This window comes from Protobothrops mucrosquamatus, unplaced genomic scaffold, assembly GCF_001527695.2.
Source record: "Protobothrops mucrosquamatus isolate PMUCROS unplaced genomic scaffold, P.Mucros_1.0 scaffold250, whole genome shotgun sequence".
Taxonomy (NCBI): domain Eukaryota; kingdom Metazoa; phylum Chordata; class Lepidosauria; order Squamata; family Viperidae; genus Protobothrops; species Protobothrops mucrosquamatus.
This window is the reverse complement of record NW_015386598.1, coordinates 660,432-680,163: the sequence shown is the minus strand read 5'-3', so window position 1 is coordinate 680,163 and position 19,732 is coordinate 660,432. Positions and strand designations below refer to the sequence as shown.

General features: G+C 35.9%; 1 protein-coding gene across 4 annotated transcripts in view; it reads left to right on the top strand.

Moving 5' to 3' along the window:
• The window catches only part of CNKSR2 (connector enhancer of kinase suppressor of Ras 2), a 202,547-nt gene that overhangs the window by 79,032 nt on the left and 103,783 nt on the right, over positions 1-19,732 (top strand). For 2 of the 4 annotated variants that reach the window (XM_015814426.1, XM_015814425.1), the window contains exon 9: positions 7,972-8,118. The exons of the other annotated variants lie outside the window; for them this stretch is intronic. In XM_015814426.1, the coding sequence (XP_015669912.1) occupies positions 7,972-8,118 (147 nt within the window). The remainder of the gene's footprint in view (positions 1-7,971; positions 8,119-19,732) is intronic. 4 annotated transcript variants of the gene reach the window in all.

Genomic DNA, 19,732 nt, shown 5'->3' with positions numbered 1-19,732 from the left:
TATCTGATGTACTTGCAGCATTCCACACCCACCTATTTGCCTTGGTAGATAAAGTCTGTCAATGTCACTGCGAGGATGAAGGGCATGATTCATTGTCATTATTTTTCTGGTCTTCCTATCCATTGCTTTTAGTTCTCCTTGAGTCCAGTCTAATGTATTCATCTAAAGACTTCAAATCATTCCATTTGATAATCCCTTCCATCAGTTGCTCTGATTTACATCAATCTTACTAAAATTATTATTATTATTATTATTATTATTATTATTATTATTATTATTATTATTATTATTATTATTATTATTATTCCATTTAAAAATTGAAGAGAAACTGATCATTTCTGGAATTTGCCTTCTTAAATAAATATGTAGTTATTTCAAAGTAAAATGGCTAATATTTTTTAAATGAACTCAATTATTCTTTACTCAGTGCATCTTAGGTCACATACCTTTGACTGAAGAGTCATTCTCATTTGAGAAAGATCAAAAGGAGATTGAGAATATTTTGATTTTAGCAGCAGTAGTAAGATGACATCAGGACCAACTCCTGGATCAACTCATACATCCAACTCCTGGGAATGCCACTGTTTCTATTTAGAGTCAAGAGCAACAAAGCAGTAGGTGATTGGCTATAGAAAAATATCTCTACAGTCAGGCCAATTTGGAAGTATTTTGGAGCTAATGTATTCTGGCAAAGAAAGAGAGACTGGGTTCTTGTATTTAAGGTGCCATCTGAGTAATGGAGTAATACTCTGTGAGAATCCATTATTGTATTTGTGCTTTACTTAACTAGCTGTTCCTGTTGTGTCCACCTGTGACCATGAAGCTTTGTCAGAAATTTTTACCTTCAGCAACAAACCTTACTCTTAACTTTGACTATTAGCGGAAATCTATTTCAATTAGGATCTGATTTATGTTGGAATTTTGACACTTAAAACTGCTAGTTAAATTGACTTCAGATTTTGAAAAGAGCTGGGAAGAGTAGATTAATGTTAAACTCAAATTTGTATATCCCAGATCCCCAAGTTTGAGTTAGAAAAAATAATATATAAAAATATATGAGGCTTCAGTGAACAGTTAATAGTAAAAATCTGACTTGATATAATCGAATCTATAAACCAAGTTTTCTCGAATTCTGGAAGCTGTAGTAGTCCAATATATTTGAAGGAGACAGGGTTGGAGAAATTTTGCCTAGATATTCAAGAATGCTTCTATTGTTTACATAACTATCCCATTATTAGATTATTGAGTTCCTTTATGTTGATTCTTAAAGGATTGGGGTAAATTAATGGTTAGGGTTTTAAGAAAAATCATATAGTTCTTTATTCTATAGTTTTCAAGAGTATATATTCATTCATTATAGGGATTCAATAGGAAATAGTATAAGTGATCTTCACTATAATTATAGCTATTTCACTGATTTCGCCATTATCTTTTGAAAATGTTTGAAAATTTTGCTGAAAGTTGCCAGTTGATTGTAGTTTAAAAAGTTATTTTGTATTCAATTCAGCAAGCTTAAGTAGAAACTAAGGGAAAATGCATTCCCTTGTCTAGTCACCTCCTAAAGGATTATTGGTAAAGTTGTTTAATACTGTGACAACTTTTTTTTTAAGACCATTTTATTGATTTTCTAGTTTTACATTTAAATTTTTGAAAAGCAACGTGGAGGCTGAGTTGGTCAATAATTCAATAACATACAAAATATCTTTAGTACAGATCACAAACTATTACATTAAGTATTTCCATTCTTTTCCCCTTGGTATTTACTGTATCATATTTAAATTAATACAATTCTTATTATATCGATTACATTAAAAATAAGTTTCTTACATTTATCAATAATTTTTAGTTTATACATATCCTTGTTATTTTAACATTCAATCTTTTTAGACAATCAATGTCCTGGTTAGTTTTTCCCAATTTTTAGGTTCCCATTAATATTTAAATTTAATGTTTAATATTTATAATTTCCAAGTTTTAAATAACCCCAATTCCCTTATCACAATTCATCACAAGATCTAATGTTCAGAATATACATCTTATCTATTTGAATTCTCACCATCTTACACCAACTGATTAATAATACAATATAATATTCCTATTTTCTGGTAATTTCCAAATATCTTAAATTTAGTAACCAAAATTTCTCTTATTTCAACATTTCATACTTCCTCTCTTTTTCTCTTAATATCTACTATGTCATATTTAAGCTAGTAATTTTTATTATTACTGCTAAGTAAAAACATATTTATTACATTCATTGATAGATTTTTAACATATATATCTTAATTACCTTTACATTTAACCTTTATAAGCAAATCAATGTTCAAATTTAACTGTTAATATTCTACTTCCAAGTTTTAAATGACCAAAGTTTTCTTTATCTCAACTCATAACAATATCTAGTATTCAAAGTATACATCTTATCTATTTGAGTATATTCTATTTTAATTCTCACTAATACGTCAAAACCCCAATTTTCTTCAGTCTTATTCTAGCTTTCTTTCTTTGCCAAATCGTCTTCCATGTCCGTGCTTTTAAGTCATCAATTAAACCTCCCTGAGTTGTTATGTATATTGTTTGACATAGAAAAAAACCATCCGGTCGCCATTTTTTTTGAGAGGACTAACAAATCGTCTCTCTATTTTTCCATCTCAACGTAGTTGTCTTGAACTGTTTATCTTCTCTTCAGTCTGTTCTTCTTGATCCTCAGGTTTCTTCTGATTTATGTAGGAAGTCTTTCCCCTTTTCCATATTGTCAGTCCCTTTTCTGGGTTTTCCATTGACTGTATTTGTTGATTAGTTGAATCCTCTGTCATAATATTTAATTGTTCCACTTTTTCTGTTATATTCTGTGTAGTTGATTTTTTAGTTGTAATCAAAGTTTGAGTTCATATATCTGGGCTGACATCTTGTTCTTTTCTGTAATCTCTTATTTCATCAGTAGCTATAAGAATAGTTTGGTGAATTGCTTTCAACATAAAGAGAATCTGTTCCTTATCTTCATCCATATTCTCTTAGTAGCGTATTAGGTTAAAAGCTTTACAATCAGAGAATGGAATTTTTTTTTGTCACTGGGTATAGAACACAGCTGGGCTTCTCACAGCTGATGTCTCAAGGTTATAAGTCTTATCTATAGTCTGGGCTACTGGCCAAGTCTCTCTTAAGCAATAACAAGCTGTAATATCAGGTTTAGCCACAAGATGTCGCTCTTACCATTTAAAGTTTTCTTTTAAGTCCAAAGTTTTTATAGTCTTTTCAGTTTTATTTCTTTTTTATAAGTAAAAACCCAGATCTTCAGTAAGAATAGAAAATCTTTTAGTCCACAAACTTTAAAAAATAAAATTCCAATTAGGATCAAGTTATTCTTGCAACGTTTTAAATTCCCCTGGATAGTCAGTCGCCACTGTTTTTAGAAGGAGGGATAGAATCTCCCTTCCCTCTCCACAGGGGGGAAAGTACTTTAAGCAGCTTATGCAGGTAAAAAAGATAGTTAGGATTTAAGAGAGGTAGATCTCACCCAGTCTCATCCGCGCTGCTTTATAGTTGCCTGGTGGTAAGTGTGACTTCGGCTGTCTACAGCCTAGTGACGAGCCATATTTCTATGGCTGGTCTTTCATCCGCCGGTTTAGAAGGCTACCCCAGATCAAGCAGAAGGGCTACCGCCCTCCCGCAATCAAGCAGGGATCCCCTCCTTGCTGGTCGCCCCTACAGGGCGACTTTCGACCCTTTCCAGGGTCCCCCAGCAATGCGAAATTGGACGCAGAAGACGGAGCTCGCCTTCCAGACGTCTATGACGGCCGCATTGGCAAACCGTAAGTCTACTGTGACAACTCTTATGCTGTTAATTTTAAATACAGGTAATCCTTGGGGTCTGACAGATCAGTTAGTGACTGTTCAAAGTTACAACAGACCTCCTAAAAGCCATATATGACCATGATTTGAAGATAAGAATTTTAGAAAAGTTATCTGGTCATTCACACTTACGAATGACCAGGTGGCATCATAACTTTGCAAAGATGCTTCAGCATGCCCATCTATCTTTTCCTCCCCCATCCTTGCCCTGGTGGGTCCCCAAAGGCATGGGCCTGCTTTGCGCCCCTATTCCACCCCTCACAATCCCTTGCTTACCTTCCAGAGATGTGCAGAACTCAATATATAAGCAGTTCTTACTGGGCCATGTGAAGCAGCTGTTTGCAAACTGACCTTGGCAAAGCAGCATTTCTCCACCTTCTCCCTTTTTGCATGGCCTCTTTAACTCAAAACAGAATAATGAAGCACAGTTTGTGCTTTGCAGTTTCTACATTTCCTCCTGAAAAAAAGTTTTAAAAGGAATAAGGAACAACAACATGTTGCAGTGAGACAGAGAACAGCCAATGAAGGGTTAAGTGTTAAAAGGGTGATGCAGAAGGAGCTGCTTTGCCTTATTTTAAACCTGGCCTGGAAGGCAAAGCTGCTCTTTCCCATCCCTCTGCATTGCCCTATTAACACTTAACCCTTCATTTCCTGTTCTCCGTCTCATTGCAACATGGTCTTGTTTCTTCCCCATTCCTTTTAAAACTTTTTTATGAGGAAATATGGAAACTGCAAAGCACCAACTGTGGCTCATTATCCTGTTTTGAGTTAGAGGTGTAGCGCTACCTCCTCAGAGGCCGCCAATGCCCAGGCCCTCCCAGCCACGTCCCCCCTTGTCCAGCCTTGCAGCAATGTTCTTTAGAGATAGATGAGATGTCTTACAACCGGAGCTCACGCAGCATTAATGGGTGGCAGGCTCTTCTTGTTGAAGCAGGACTTTCAGGCACGAACTTAACCAGTCTCAGTGGTTGATGCTCTGAAGATGTATATAAAGCTCAGGGCTGCTTTAGCAGCAGGAGTAACAGGCCCCTGAGCAATCGTTCAGAATCCGATGAAGGGGGGGGGTAAACCCCGGCTCCAGATGGTAACAATAACAACGACAGCCAGTATGTTATGGCAATGGCTCATCCCCCAGGGCAACTCCCCCCACAATGTCCCAGCACCTATGCCAGCAGCGATGGCCACAGTCCAGATGCCTCCAAAGTCCACAGTAACAGTTGGCACCACCAGTCTCTCTCCTCCTGGTGCTTCTTCTCTAGGATTCTTCTTCAGGTTTCAGGATTCAAAACCACCCCCCTCCCTTACTCTTTATTATTAAAATCCGAGGCTAGAAACCCCAGCCAACTCCCTTACTTCACACTCTCGCTTGCCTCCGTCTCAGATATCCTCCCACGGAGGAAGCAATAAAACTTCACTTTATCTAGCCTCTATTTAAAATACCCTTGGTAGAAAAATAAAATAAGCTTCCAGACCTTCTTTTCTCCAACCACACCGGCCTTCTCCTTTTCTTCCCTTTTCTATCCTTCCTCCTTCCACTCACGCCAGCCACACCCAAGCCAACTGCAGCTGTCCCAATCTTCCCCTTCCCAGTCAAGCTCCTGCAAGCACTCTCAGGCAGTCCCCGCTACAGAGGCAATGCAGACAGGTAGAAGGTGGGGAAAATGCTGCTTTGCTGAGGTCAGTTTGCAAATGGCTGCTCCACGTGGCCAGTAAGAATGGCCCACAGTTCTGCAGATCTCCAGAAGGTAAGCAAGGGATTGTGAGGGGGGGCAAAGTAGGCCCAGTGCCTTTGGGGACCCAGCAGGTGAAGGATGGGAGAGGGAAGAGATCGGTGGGCGTGCTGCAGTGTCTCTGCAAAGTTATGAGGCCGCCCAGTCATTAGTAAGTGCATACCTTTTCTAAAATTCTTATCTTTGAATCATGGCTTTTAGGAGGTCTATTGTAACTTTGAACGATCGCTAAATGATCTGTTGTACCTTGAGGATTACCTTTATTTAACAGCAACAAGAGTTGTCACAGTATTACCTGTAACTGTTACTATCTGAGAAATATACAAACAACTTTCCCAGTAATCCTTTAGGACAGGCATGTCAAACTCGTGACGTCGTGCGATGTATCGTGACTTTTTCCCATTGACGGCAATGGGGTGTGCGCAGTTTCGGCATGATGTATCTGGCCTGTGGGCCGGCAGTTTGACATGCCTGCTTTAGGAGGTGACTAGACAGAATGCATTTTCCCTTAGTTTCTACTTCAGCTTGCTGAATTGAATACAAAATAACTTTGTAAACTTCAATCAAAACAGGATAATGAGCCACTGTTTGTGCTTTGCAGTTTCTATATTTCCTCATTAAAAAAATTATGAAGGGGTTTAAGTGTTAAAAGGGCAATGCAGAGGAAGGGGAGGTCAGGTTTTAATGACCCCTGCATTCACTCCTACATTTGTTTAACATATGCATAGGGGTGATCCAAGATGAGGGCTCTTTCATTTAATGAGTTTCAATTAACATCCTCCCACCTTACAGCCGAAATAGGCATGCTCCATTACTGTTGTAAGTCGAGGATTACCTGTATTGGCTTTTAGTATATAAGGGAAAATTAATTAAATAAGCTTTTCAAATTCAGTGTGCTTGTTGCTTGGTACTTCAAGGCAAAACTTTTCATAGTTATCTTAGTTCATTTTTTAAATCCTCTACTTTAAATGCATTAAAGGGGGAAAGATAGAATATTATACCCAACAATAGTAGTATCAAGGGGCATTTTAGTACTAAATCAGTAATGTAGAAAGCCATTTCCCACTATTTTAAAAAATTAAGTGCATTTTATGTCCAGAGTCTCTGAAATCTAAAAGCAAATTTAACTCAGTACTGTAGACCCAACAATTCTCTTTGTGTATAGTGCAGGAAACAATTGAGAATTCAGCACAGAACGTGTGTTGTCATATATACATATATATATATATATATATATATATCAAAGATCATTCAGCACAGATCACTCTTTTTATCTTCATATGAATGACTCCTGAAGTGTTAGCAGCTTGAGATCAATGTATTCTTTCAGAAAACATTTGTTCTGACCTTGCCTGTCTTAGATCTGTTGAAAAGTTACCATGAATTCTGCATTTCCATACAAATAGTCCTTGACTTATAACTATTCATTTAGTGACCATTCAAAGTTACAATGGCACAATTAAGTAACTTATTACCATTTTTTACACTTACGACCGTTGCAGCATGCCCATGGTCACATGATCAAAATTTGAACACTTGGCAATTGGCATGTATTTATGACAGCTGCAGTGTCCTGGGGGGTCATGTGATCACCTTTTGTGACCTTCTGACAAGCACAATCAATAGGAAAGCCAGATTCACTTAACAACCATATTACTAAATTAACCATTGCAACGATTGACTTACGAACTGTGACAAGAATGGGGCAAAACTCACATAACTGTCTTGCGTAGCATTGGAAATTTTGGGCTCAATTGTGGTCATAAGTCAAGGACTACCTGTACTGAATCTGTAATGCTACAATGTTTGCATATCCAAGGCTAATTTATATATATATGCACTTATTAATAAATTTTGAACAATTTGAAATTTAGAATTTTGTTACAAAAATACATTTCAGTGCTTGCTTTTTTCCTTGATTTTTGGTCAGTCTGAAAGAATAATATTTTTATGATTAATTTTATAAAATTAATGCCTACTGAAATGATGGATTTAGCATGGTTAAATTAAGAGCATAATTAAAGGTGAATGTGCAGCTAAAATAATGATAGCTAAGTTGTAGGGAGATCTTTATTTTTAGCCCTATCTGGGAGTGTTCCACTCCTTAACTTTAGTTTTGAACTAATTATTGAAATAACTCAGAAAAATAAGAATAAATCCCAGTGATTGCACCAGTGATTATTCATTCTCTAAGTTTAAAAATAAGATAACCCATTCTAATGCATTCCAGTAATACTGATTTTAGTCAGCATGCTTTAGTGATGTCAACTGTGAAATTTTAAACAGCATTCTGCAAAATCTAATGATTTTACTAATCTTATTAAAAGGGGAGGATTACACTGTGAATAATTTATCTCAATTTTATTGTAATAATTTTGCTGGTTACCAGGTGGGGTGGCAGTTGAAAAATTTGGTGAATGCACTACGAGAGGATCCGAGTGGTGTTATCTTAACTTTGAAAAAGCGACCTCAGAGCATGCTTACCTCAGCACCAGCTTTACTGAAAAATATGAGATGGAAGCCCCTTGCTCTGCAGGTAATGATGCTTAATCATAAATCATACACCATCGTTTTAGCTTTAGATTATCTCAGTGCTGCTTTATTGTGCTTCATTTCAGCAGCATATGTGGATTTAATCTTGTATGCCTTGAAAATGCTTTATGAAATATCTGCAGATTTATTTGCTATCTTAATATTAAATCCACAGCTTGCAAACTTGAGGCAATCTTTTATTCCTCAGTTTCAAATGTATATATAATCTGAATTCTACATATCCTTTTAAAATGCATAAAAGTATATGCCTTATTAAACCATAAATAATTTAATATGGACCCTGATTAAGTAAAAATAAAATACTAATCACATGCTTGTGTCTTTTTGTTTGTTCATTTTTGAATTGTGAATCTCCTTCCTCTGTTTAATAATCAAGTGATACTTTGCAGGATAGAAGGAAGTCAGTGGGTGCAAACCAAATTTCAAGTTGTTTGAGTTCAAGATGAGTTGTCCCAATTTTGCAAGACTTGTTTGATGCTGTTTTCAACATTTTGGGAATGTTCTGTGCTTAAGCTGTCCTGAATTTGAAATGCATTGTTTTTAGCTTGAAATGATTCGGATTTTAAATTCTTTCTATATCACTAGAAGAAAGTTGTCCTAGGAGCATGGATTATTTCAATTTTCCAGGCAAAAGAAAATAATCTTTCTTTATACATTGGCTCCAAACCAAATGAGATTTACTCTTTCCACCATGTTGTTGATACCATTTGTAGGTTTTTGGAGAAGTTGCGTAAAAGAATTAGAGGCTTGCGAAAATATTTACTTTTATTTTTGAAGACAATTTAGTAGGTTGTTGCCATATACTGAGATATTGTTGCTCTTATAAACAGCACTTGTGCACTATGTTTGTATATTTGCAGAAACAAAAATAATGAAATGAAATATGAATTAAGCTAATGCTACTTTTGCAGTATAGGTGCACACAATGTCTTAAGTTAATGATTTCACATGGAAATAGAGCTATTGTGTAATTTAAGTTTGAGGTGTGGCATTGCTAAACTGATCTGGAACATATTTGTAAATTTTCTTTTTAAAAAAAATATATTTTATTAACTTTTTACAATAACAATCTTTAATGCTTCGTGTGTGTGTTGTCTGGATTCATATACTCAAAACAATAACAATTTCTTCAATTAATAAGTTGGTAATATAATTCTTGATCCTCTCTTCTTCCAATAATAATCTCTTTTTGTCTACATTAAACAAATATAATTCTTAATATTTTCAGTACATACCAAGTTGAATATAAACATTTTTTGTATTTATGCATTTGATAACATCAACATATAACATATTTTCTAATCAGCTTATGTTTCCATTATATTTATAAAAGTCATCTTATTCAGTCATTATATGTCCTGTTTTCAAACTTTTTATTAAAGCTTAATTTCCCCTCAGTATTCAGACCACTCTTATCAGTCATACTTTTCTCAAAATTCATTACCTTTAAATATCCAAACTTTTCATTTAAATACACCATCTCAAAGTTTTAACATTTTACATATTCTAGAAATATTATACTACTTATATATCTTATTTCTCTTACTATAGGGCCCTTCTACAAATTTTATCTATTCTTTTGGCCATATTTCAATAATATTTAATCTTATATTACACCATCTAATAATCATCTAATAGTTCATATAATATTCCCTCTGATTTGTTGAATCACGTTTATTGATTCCAGTTCTAGTCTTCTTCTTTTGCCATGTCGCTTTCCAAGTCAGTAAGTTTAGCTTGCCAGGTTGTATTTTTGTGAGTGTTGTTGGGGACAAAAAAGACAAGTCAAGTAAAATATCAATTTTTTGTCATCCACATTGTGATGATTCTTCTGACAGTTCTTTAATCCATTTTATTAGTTTTTCTTTTTTATCCTCAAATTTGTTTTGAAATCCTAGAGGATTTATTACAGTGAGGTTTTGTAGATTTTTTTGTATTTAATTGTAGTTTTCTTCATTTGTAGATTTTCTATTTAAGTCACTTTCATTTAATTTATGTTCTGTTGTCTGATTTATTTGTTCATTCTTTGTTGTCATTTTTTGAGTGTTATTCAGTTGTAGATTTAAGTTAGAGATGTGTTTATTTATATTGTCAAGCTTATTTCTAATCTCATCATGGTTTGAAACAATTATCATTTGAATCTGTCGCAGCATTGTATATATTTTCTCCTGGGATGTATTTGTTTTGTCTTGAGTCATTGTTCCTGCAGATCTTTGAAACTCCAAACTGGGTCTTCCGGAGAAGGTGTTGAGTATAGTTTTCTATCACTTTTAGTTCTTTAATCCATTTTATTAGTTTTTCTTTTTTATCCTCAAATTTGTTTTGAAATCCTAGAGCAGTGGTTCTCAACCTGTGGGTCGGGACCCCATTTGGGGTCGATCGACCATTTCACGGGGGTTGCCAAGCAAGGCTGTCTGCCATTTTTTTTGTCCGCCATTTTTCCCCTTTTCTGGCGGGTGCCTTACCTCCCTTGAGCTGGGCCAGCTGGTGGTTGGCCTGCTCTGTCTCTGCCGCTTGCCAGCTACGCCTCAGCCGGCGCAGGGGGCAGAACCACGCATGTGCGGCGCTCCCAAGCAGGGAAAGTCCTTGACTTACGACCGGTTGGGTAGTCCTCGACTTACAACCGGTTTAGTCCTCGACTTACGACCGGTTTAGTCCTCGACTTACGACTGGTTGGGGGCGCAGCATTAAAAAGGTTGAGAACCACTGTCCTAGAGGATTTATTACAGTGAGGTTTTGCAGATTTTTTTTTGTATTAAATTGTAGTTTTCTTCATTTGTAGCTTTTCTATTTAAATCACATTCATTTAATTTATGTTCTGTTGTCTGACTTATTTGTTCATTCTTTGTTGTCATTTTTTGAGTGTTATTCAGTTGTAGATTTAAGTTAGAGATGTGTTCATTTATATTGTCAAGCTTATTTCTAATCTCATCATGGTTTGAAACAATTATCATTTGAATCTGTTGCAGCATTGTATATATTTTCTCTTGGGATGTATTTGTTTTGTCTTGAGTCATTGTTCCTGCAGATCTTTGAAACTCCAAACTGGGTCTTCCGGAGAAGGTGTTGAGTATAGTTTTCTATCATGTTTAGATAGGTATATAATGTCCATTTTATCTCTCCCCTTTAAGTAATTTTTCATCGGTGTCATAGTCTTTTAATTGGCTTTATCAAGCCAGCCCATCTTAAGTTCCAAACAGCCAAGTCTTACGTAGTTCTTATCTTTATATAATAGTAGTAATAATAATAATGATGATGATGATGATGATGATGATAATAATAATAATAGAATACATCAAGAGAGTGAAGAAGATCTTAAAGTCCAAACTTAATGGAGGAAATACCATAAAGGCAATCAACACCTGGGCAATTCCAGTCATTAGATACACAGCTGGAATAGTAGACTGGACTCAAGCAGAACTAAAAGCAATGGATAGGAAGACCAGAAAAATAATGACAATGAATCATGCCCTTCATCCACGCAGTGACATTGACAGGCTTTATCTACCAAGGAAAATAGGTGGGCGTGGAATGCTGCAAGTACATCAGATGGTTGAAGAAGAAAAAATGGCTTTGGAAGAATATCTGAAGGACAGTGATGAAGATGCACTGAAATTAGTATATCAGGAAGGCTTACTGACTACTGGAGAGACCAAACTGGCCTACAAGAAAGATCAAATGAAGAACAGAATAGAGGCATGGGAAGACAAAGCACTACATGGCCAGTATATTAAAAAAAAAATAGCTGGGAAAGCAGATAATAACAAGACCTGGCAATGGCTAAGAGCAGAAAAATTGAAGAAAGAGACCGAGGGGTTAATTCTGGCTGCACAAGACCAAGCCTTAAGGACAAATGCATATAAAGTTAAAATTGAGAAGACAGCAACAGACAGTAAGTGCCACCTATGCAAACACGCTGAAGAAACAGTGGACCACCTGGTAAGCTGCTGCAAGAAGATCGCACAGACTGACTACAAGCAGCCGCATGACAAAGTAGCAACAATGGTGCATTGGAAGATCTGCAAGAAATATCATTTGCCTGTAAGCAAGAACTGGTGGGATCATAAAATAGAGAAAATCATAGAAAATGATAAAGTTAAACTGCTCTGGGACTTCAGAATTCAAACAGACAAGCACCTGCAACATAACACCCCGGACTTAACAACTGTGGATAAGAAAGACAAAAAAGTCTGGATAGTGGACGTGGCAGTGCCTGGAGACAGCAGAATAGAGAGAAAGAACTGGAGAGGATAACAAAATACAAAGACCTACAAATAGAAATAGAAAGACTGTGGCAAAGGCAAGCAAGGGTAGTACCAATAGTAATAGGCGCCTTGGGTACAATCCCAAAACAACTGGAGCACCACTTGAACACCATTGGCATTGACAAATTTGCCATTAATCAATTGCAAAAGGCGGCCTTACTAGGAACCGCCTCCATCCTGCAACGATATCTGTAATACCATCAAACATCCACATCTGCCTATCCCAGGTCCTTGGTAAGGACCCGATAGGTAGACAAAAATGCCAAATCCAGTCTGAACATCTGGCTGACTGTGCGATGATGCTCAATAATAATAATAATAATAATAATAATAAAGTTGGAAGGGACCTTAGAAGTCATCTAGTCCAACCCCCTGCTCAGGCAGGAAACCCTATACTACTTTGGACAAATGGCTGTCCAGTCTCTTCTTAAAAACTTCCAGTGTTGGAGCATTCACCGCTTCTGGAGGCAGGTTGTTCCACTGGTTAATTGTTCTGTCAGGAAATATTTCCTTAGTTCTAGGTTGCTTCTCTCCTTGATTAGTTTCCATCTGTTGCTTCTTGTACTGCCTTCAGGCACTTTGGAAAATTGACTCCCTCTTCTTTGTGGCAGCCCCTGAGATATTGGAACACTGCTATCATGTCCCCCCCTCGTTCTTGTCTTCATTAAACTAGACATACCCAATTCCAGCAACCGTTCCTTATATGCTTTAGCCTCCAGTCCCCTAATCATCTTTGTTGCGCTTCTCTGTACTCTTTCTAGAATCTCAACATCTTTTTTATATCGCGGTGACCAAAACTGGATGCATTATTCCAAGCGTGGCCTTACCAAGGCATTGTAAAGTGGTATTAACACTTCACGTGATCTTGATTCTATCCCTCTGTTAATGCAGCCTAGCACTGTGTTGGCCTTTTTGGCAGCTGCAGCACACTGCTGGCTCATATTTAAGTGATTATCCACTAGGACTCCGAGGTCCCTCTCACAGTTACTACTGTTGAGCAAGGTACCCCCTATACTATACCTGTACATTTGGTTTTTCTTACCTAAATGTAGAACCTTGCTTTTTTCACCATTGAATTTCATTTTGTTAGATAGTGCCCAGTGTTCAAGTCTGTCCAGATCCTTCTATATCTGTTGGCTATTCCTGTCAGCTTGGTGTCGTCGTTTTATAGTCCTACATTTAATTGTCCAGGCACCACTGAAAACAATATTTTATAACAGTTCTTCTTTTCAGGGGTCTTGTAATTATCAACCAGTCAGGATTCAATCCAAAGTATTTAATAGTATCTAAAAGTATCTAAAAGTTTTCTAGTAATTTCTCCTTTAGAAGATTAGCCAAAGGCCAAGATTATTTTTTTCTCTGCAAACAGTTTTTAAGTTTAAACATGTAGTTCAGTATGTTTCTAAACAAATGTAGTTTCACTCAGTAAGAAATAATTTAGTTCTTTGTTCCCAGCTGTTTTTTGCTGTTTCTAGGTATCTTGCCAAATTCTGAATCAATACAGTTGTAGTTTCCTCTAATCCTCCATTAGGTGTCACTGTTCATTTTCCAACTTTTTAAAAAAACAAACAAACCAGAGTTATTTTTGTTCTTTTTATATGTATATAATCCCATCAATACTTTTTCAGTTATAAAGTTTTAGCAATGTTCTTAGTTTTCAAATTTATCCAAACTGTGGTATTTTGTATTTTTTTCCCCATCTGAGTTTAATTTGCCGCTTCCGTCTATGGAAGGGGAGTGTAGTCACCTCCCTTCTCACTTTGGGAGGCTTTTTGCTTCTTGGTGATCTTTTCCAGGAAATTAGGCATAAAATAGGAGAGAGAAGATCAAATTCCTCACCCACTTTCAAGCACGCTGTTCACTGTTGTGCTGGTTAGTACCTTTGGACTTTAGCTGCAAGTAGCTTGAACTGGTCAGTGAAGTGTGGCCAGCCTTTCTCCTGTCGGGTTAGAAGGCTTTCCCCGAATCAAATGGAATGACCGCCGTTGTCCCAGAATCACTGGGGCACCCTTCTTTTCTTCGCTACCTCTCCAGGGCAACTTAGTCCCATTTAGGGTCCCCTGGCAGGGCAAAATTAGCCGCGGGGGTACAGAGATCTGCAATCCCGCGACTGGGCACTACTGTGCAAAACTGAAAGTCCCTCATATTTGTAAATTTTCAAAAAGACCAACAGGAGTGCTATTTATAAATTATATTTGCATAATTTGGATAACTAAATCAAGATTATTTATTTTATAAATTTATTGACTGCCCATCTTACCACAAGGTAACTCTTATGAAGTTTACTTCACCATTTGTAAAATTTAAGGATATATATGGTCTGCAAGCAATTTTAAAAATATCAGCTTGTCATTGAGAGAGATACTCACGGAGGTAAAGGGAGAGTGCAGTGTCAGAAATAGTTGTTCTGCCTCAAGGAGCTTCCAAGCTAGGCCCTATTACTATACAAATTCATAGACATCTTATGGAATTGCATTTTAAATGTCCCAAGATTAATTACAGTGTTTTCTATAGGGACTGTAGTAAGCTGCTTTCCTTTTCTACACATTAGTTCATATTTTACTATGTAACTGTTGCTACTTAATGTATAAAAGCAGTTTCAATGATAACATATTCAGTTACATAATACTTATGTCATAGCTTTTCCTCAAAATATTTTACCCTCAACATTTAATGCATTTGAAGGAATGAATAAGAAAAGTATTCCTGGCTTTGTATGGAAAATTGGATAGGCAGAATTTTGTTAATTAGTACAATTATTTGGTACTATCCGATAATTCTGAGATTAGATAGATCTTACATTCAAATAGTGTACCTTGAAACTGAGAATCTAGAGAGTGAATGACAAAATATTGGCATGCATGCTGTGATGTCATAAAGCAAATTGCACTCTTAAGTGTTTGCATTCAAGGAGGCAGGTTGTGGTAGTGCTATCACAATACTCATTTTATCATTTGCTCTCTCTTCCTCTCCATTGGACACTGTGGGATGATGCCGATGAGATTTGTTTTGGCTCTTAAAAAATACTTTGATATGTAAGTGAAATAAATAAATCTTTGTGATTCTCCTATATAATCCCTGAAAGCAGTTATGAAAAGATCAGTATTTATGCCAATCATTATACTATTGTACAGGTAGTCCTCAACTTACAACCATTCATTGAGTGGCCATTCAAAGTTACAATGGCACTGAAAAAAATTATTTATAATCAGTTTTCACACTTACAAACATAGTATCCCCATAGTCACATGATCAAAAATTTGGCACCTGACAATTGGCATGTATTTATGACAGTTGCACTGTCCTGGGGTCATGTGATCACCCTTTGTAACCTTCCCAGTTGGCTTCTGACAAGCAAAGTCAATGGGAAGCCAGATTCACTTCATAACTCCAGTGATTTGCTTAACGATTATGACAAAAAAGGTCATAAAAAGGGGTGCAGCTCACTTATCAACTGCCTTGCTTAGCAACAGAAATTTTAGGGCTCAATTGTGGTCATAGGTTGGGAACTACCTGTACATAATTAATCTACATATGCAAATATTATGTTGCTTTGCTGTTATACTGCTCTACCTCCTAGAGGAGCCAGAACTGTGCACAAAAGAAAAAATAAGAACAATCAAGAATTAAAGTTTAACCTAAAATAAGACAATAACACCTATATAAATAATGGCATTAAAGCAGTTGTTTTAAAAAAAACTATATAAAGGTATTTTTATAATATTCAGCCAGAATATTTATAATATTTATAATATTCTGGCTGAATATTATAACCACAGTTGTTATTTAATACAAGACAGGATGAAGGTGACACATACTTCTCTTATAATATAAGCATAATTTGTGTTCTAAAATGCTACAAATATATCCAGATGATATATTTATATATAGCACTTATATCTTTTTTAAAAAAATACTTTTTCAAGCTTCTTATAAATGTCCATATGGCCACTACTATACTAAGGAAAAGCAAATCAATGCAAACTCCATGGCTCCTGGCCTTCTGAAAGCAAATTAAGACGTGGTTTTTCCAGAGGGTCCTTAGGATTTAACTGTATTAGCAGGTCCCCTTCTTACAATTTTGTATTTTTGCTTGATATTTTTGTTATTATTTTAATCATTTTTGTTTTGTTTCAGTATCTATTAATAAATTTGGTAAACTACCTAGAGTTCAGCTGGTTTCTGGTTGTCAAATAAATTTCATATATAACTAAATCAGGTTAGATATCAGCTGCCAATTATTAGTAATTTTACTCCTGGAAATATCTGGAGTATTACAATGTTATATCCCTATTCTTTTGATGTGAATTTCTAGTGTTTCCATCTTAAAATATTCACTACAGCCTTCATTTGTTAAAACTGAAATTACAGAGGAAATCCATGTTTTTTCTGAAAATTATTGCTACATTTGCTTTTCAAGGATATCATTGTCCTTTTGTTGTTCATGCAATCATTGCTTATTTTTTTCTTTTTGGCAAATAAACTGCAGTTGCAATCATTTTTTCAAACTTTTATAGTCTTAAAGTTATTGTATTTTAAATTATTCTTCTTTCATATCATGTTGCAGATTTTTGGCATATATTCACTTCCCAATCTCAATATTTCTGTTTTGGGGGAAAGAGTTTATGTCAAACATGTCAAACTCGCGACATCAGATGACGCCATGCAACATATCGGAACTTTTTCTCCATTGCCGGCAGTGGGGTGGGTGCGGTTTTGTCGTGACGCATCCAGCCCATGGGCCGGCAGATTGACACCCCTGGTTTATGTGATAGGACAGTGATGGCGAACCTATGGCATGGGTGCCAGAGGCGGCACTCGGAGCCCTCTCTGTGGGCACACGTGTCGTTGCCCCAGCCTTGCCTCCCCCCGCGACCTCCTCTCCAGCAGCCCCCCTGAAGGAGGGTTGCCCCCGAGCGAGGCCCACACGGAGCAGCGCAGTAAAGGACATGGCAGCCAGGCAGCATAGACAAGACTCTACCCTCACACCCCATCATGCAGTTGATGCTGCAGGGTGCGGGCAGAGGATGTGGCCGCCATAGCGCTGTTGGGCTGCCTGGGCAATCTGCAGCGGGCCCTGGAGGCGCTGAGTGGTCCTGTGGGCAGGAGGGGCGGGGGATGGGGGGCAGAGTGGGGGTGGGGCAGGGGGGGTGTAGCAGGGGTGGGGCCAGTTTTTGGGCACTCAGTCTCTAAAAGGTTTGCCATCACTGTGATAGGATCTAAAAATTCAAATAGACCTACTGATAGAAATTAATGAAAAAGCTATGTTTCAGGGGTGGCAGTGGCTACCCTGCCTTTTATTACTCTTCCTTAAAGAAAATAATTCATATATAATATTATTTCAAGAGAGTATAATGTTTAAGGAGAAAAATAAGACTCATGAATAAAAATTCTCTGGATAAGTCTCCTGTAAATGAAGACTGCTATAGCCTTAAATTTATAGCCAGATAGATTTTTTGATGTTTGTTGTTTATTCATAATTATAATTTTGCTTTTATCTAGTTTAAATATATAACCTCAAACTGCTACTGTGCTTCATTTTATATTTATACATATGTTTCATTTGATCTGTAGATACTATTTGCAATTAAATAATATGAATAATATGAGTATCCAAAATGATTTTTGGTAACAAATTTGTGTTCTGTTCGGCAATTAACTTTCTGCCATTTCCTTATGTTTTGAGAGAAATAAACTTTTCTCACCATCTCTATTATTGTGGACAATTTTATTTCATATTCTCTAACAATATGTATTTATTGAAATATTATTTAATGAGCAACCATATTGTGTGTGCACTATGATGGGCTATTGCCACATTAAGAGTAGTAATATCAAGAGGAATATGATTGCAATTCCATACTTATTTAGTAAAGAAATAAAAATAAAAAATAGCTATCTTTAGCAGGAGTTAAACAGGAGTTTCTTTAGTAGGCTTTGAAATAGGATGGCAGATACATTGAATACAAATGGTGAAAAATTAGTTTATGCCATAGACTGAAAAAGTAGAAAAAGTATGCAAAACCTGAAAAATGATTACAGGCATATTATCTTGATCAAGCGTTCACAAAACTAAACAACTTCATCCGTATTTTGTACTTTCTGCAACTTGGCTAAGAAAAGTGATGTGACTGAATTTTCAGATGCTTGTGAGATGAGATGTTTATTAAACATTTGATAATAATGTTATTTCCACCCATTGAAATGTGATGGTAAGGATTTTACAATTCAGGAATGTAAAAAGACTGCTGTCTATCGCTGTATTATTGGTGAATTTAAATTGCTACAGTCTGATAATGGATAAAGGGTAGAGAAATGAAGTTTATTAGTTCTTGCACAATCTATATAGACCAATAAAAATGTATTATATAATCACATAGTAGTAATAAAAATGAAAATACTAGGTTCCATACTTAACAAATGTCAACAAACCAAATGACTTAAATTGAGAAAATTGCAATATAAACTTCATATTTACTATGAAACTTAAAAAAATTATTACATCTAATTTATTAAAAAGACAACCTTCTCATGAAAAATACTCAAATGTTGACAAAGAACGCTGTAGTAATTCATTTTCATAAGTAAATTATGGATGTATAATTGTTTTGAGTACTTTTCCTCCCAGATTTGAGAATCCGGAATTTTTGATGTCTTCCTAAGTTGTAAATGGGGGTCAAGAGTCTTTAATAGGAAGCAGTTATTCTGTTGTGAATGCCAGATCAATCCACATTGGCTCTGTAACATAGATACAGAGATGTTCTCTACCTTTTGCTGAATCTTTTAAAAATGCAAAGGTAACAGTGGTGGAGGAAATTGAAGGAAATGTTGTGGATTGAAACTAAGAGGAGATCAACACTGCTCTCCTCTTAAAATTCAGATTTTTGTCAAAAGTTTGTAAAGGGTTTCTTATTCAAGAAAAAAATGCTGTTTCTATAGAAAAAAATATATGCTACACCTAGGATTTCTATTAGAATATTTTTCTGTATTGCTATCTTAATTTCAAAGGTTTAATGAACAAGTTAGGAAAACTGATTGCAAGCCCTAAGCCTTTCATTACTGTCTAGGCAACAAAATATTATTTTTATTTATAATCTTCTAGTAGATTCTGTATTAAATTGTATTATATTTATTCCCATCCTACAGAGAAAAAGCAACAATTCATACCAGATCTTTGTGGTGTCTCTGGAACATTTACTTTATATTTCATGTGGATTTTTATTTTAGTTGCTGACCCCAGTAAAAACAACTGTGCAGTGTTGAATGTATGTATTTTAAGGTTTAATATTTTTTAAAAAGTTTTAAAACCAATGAATGATTTTGTTTATTTTT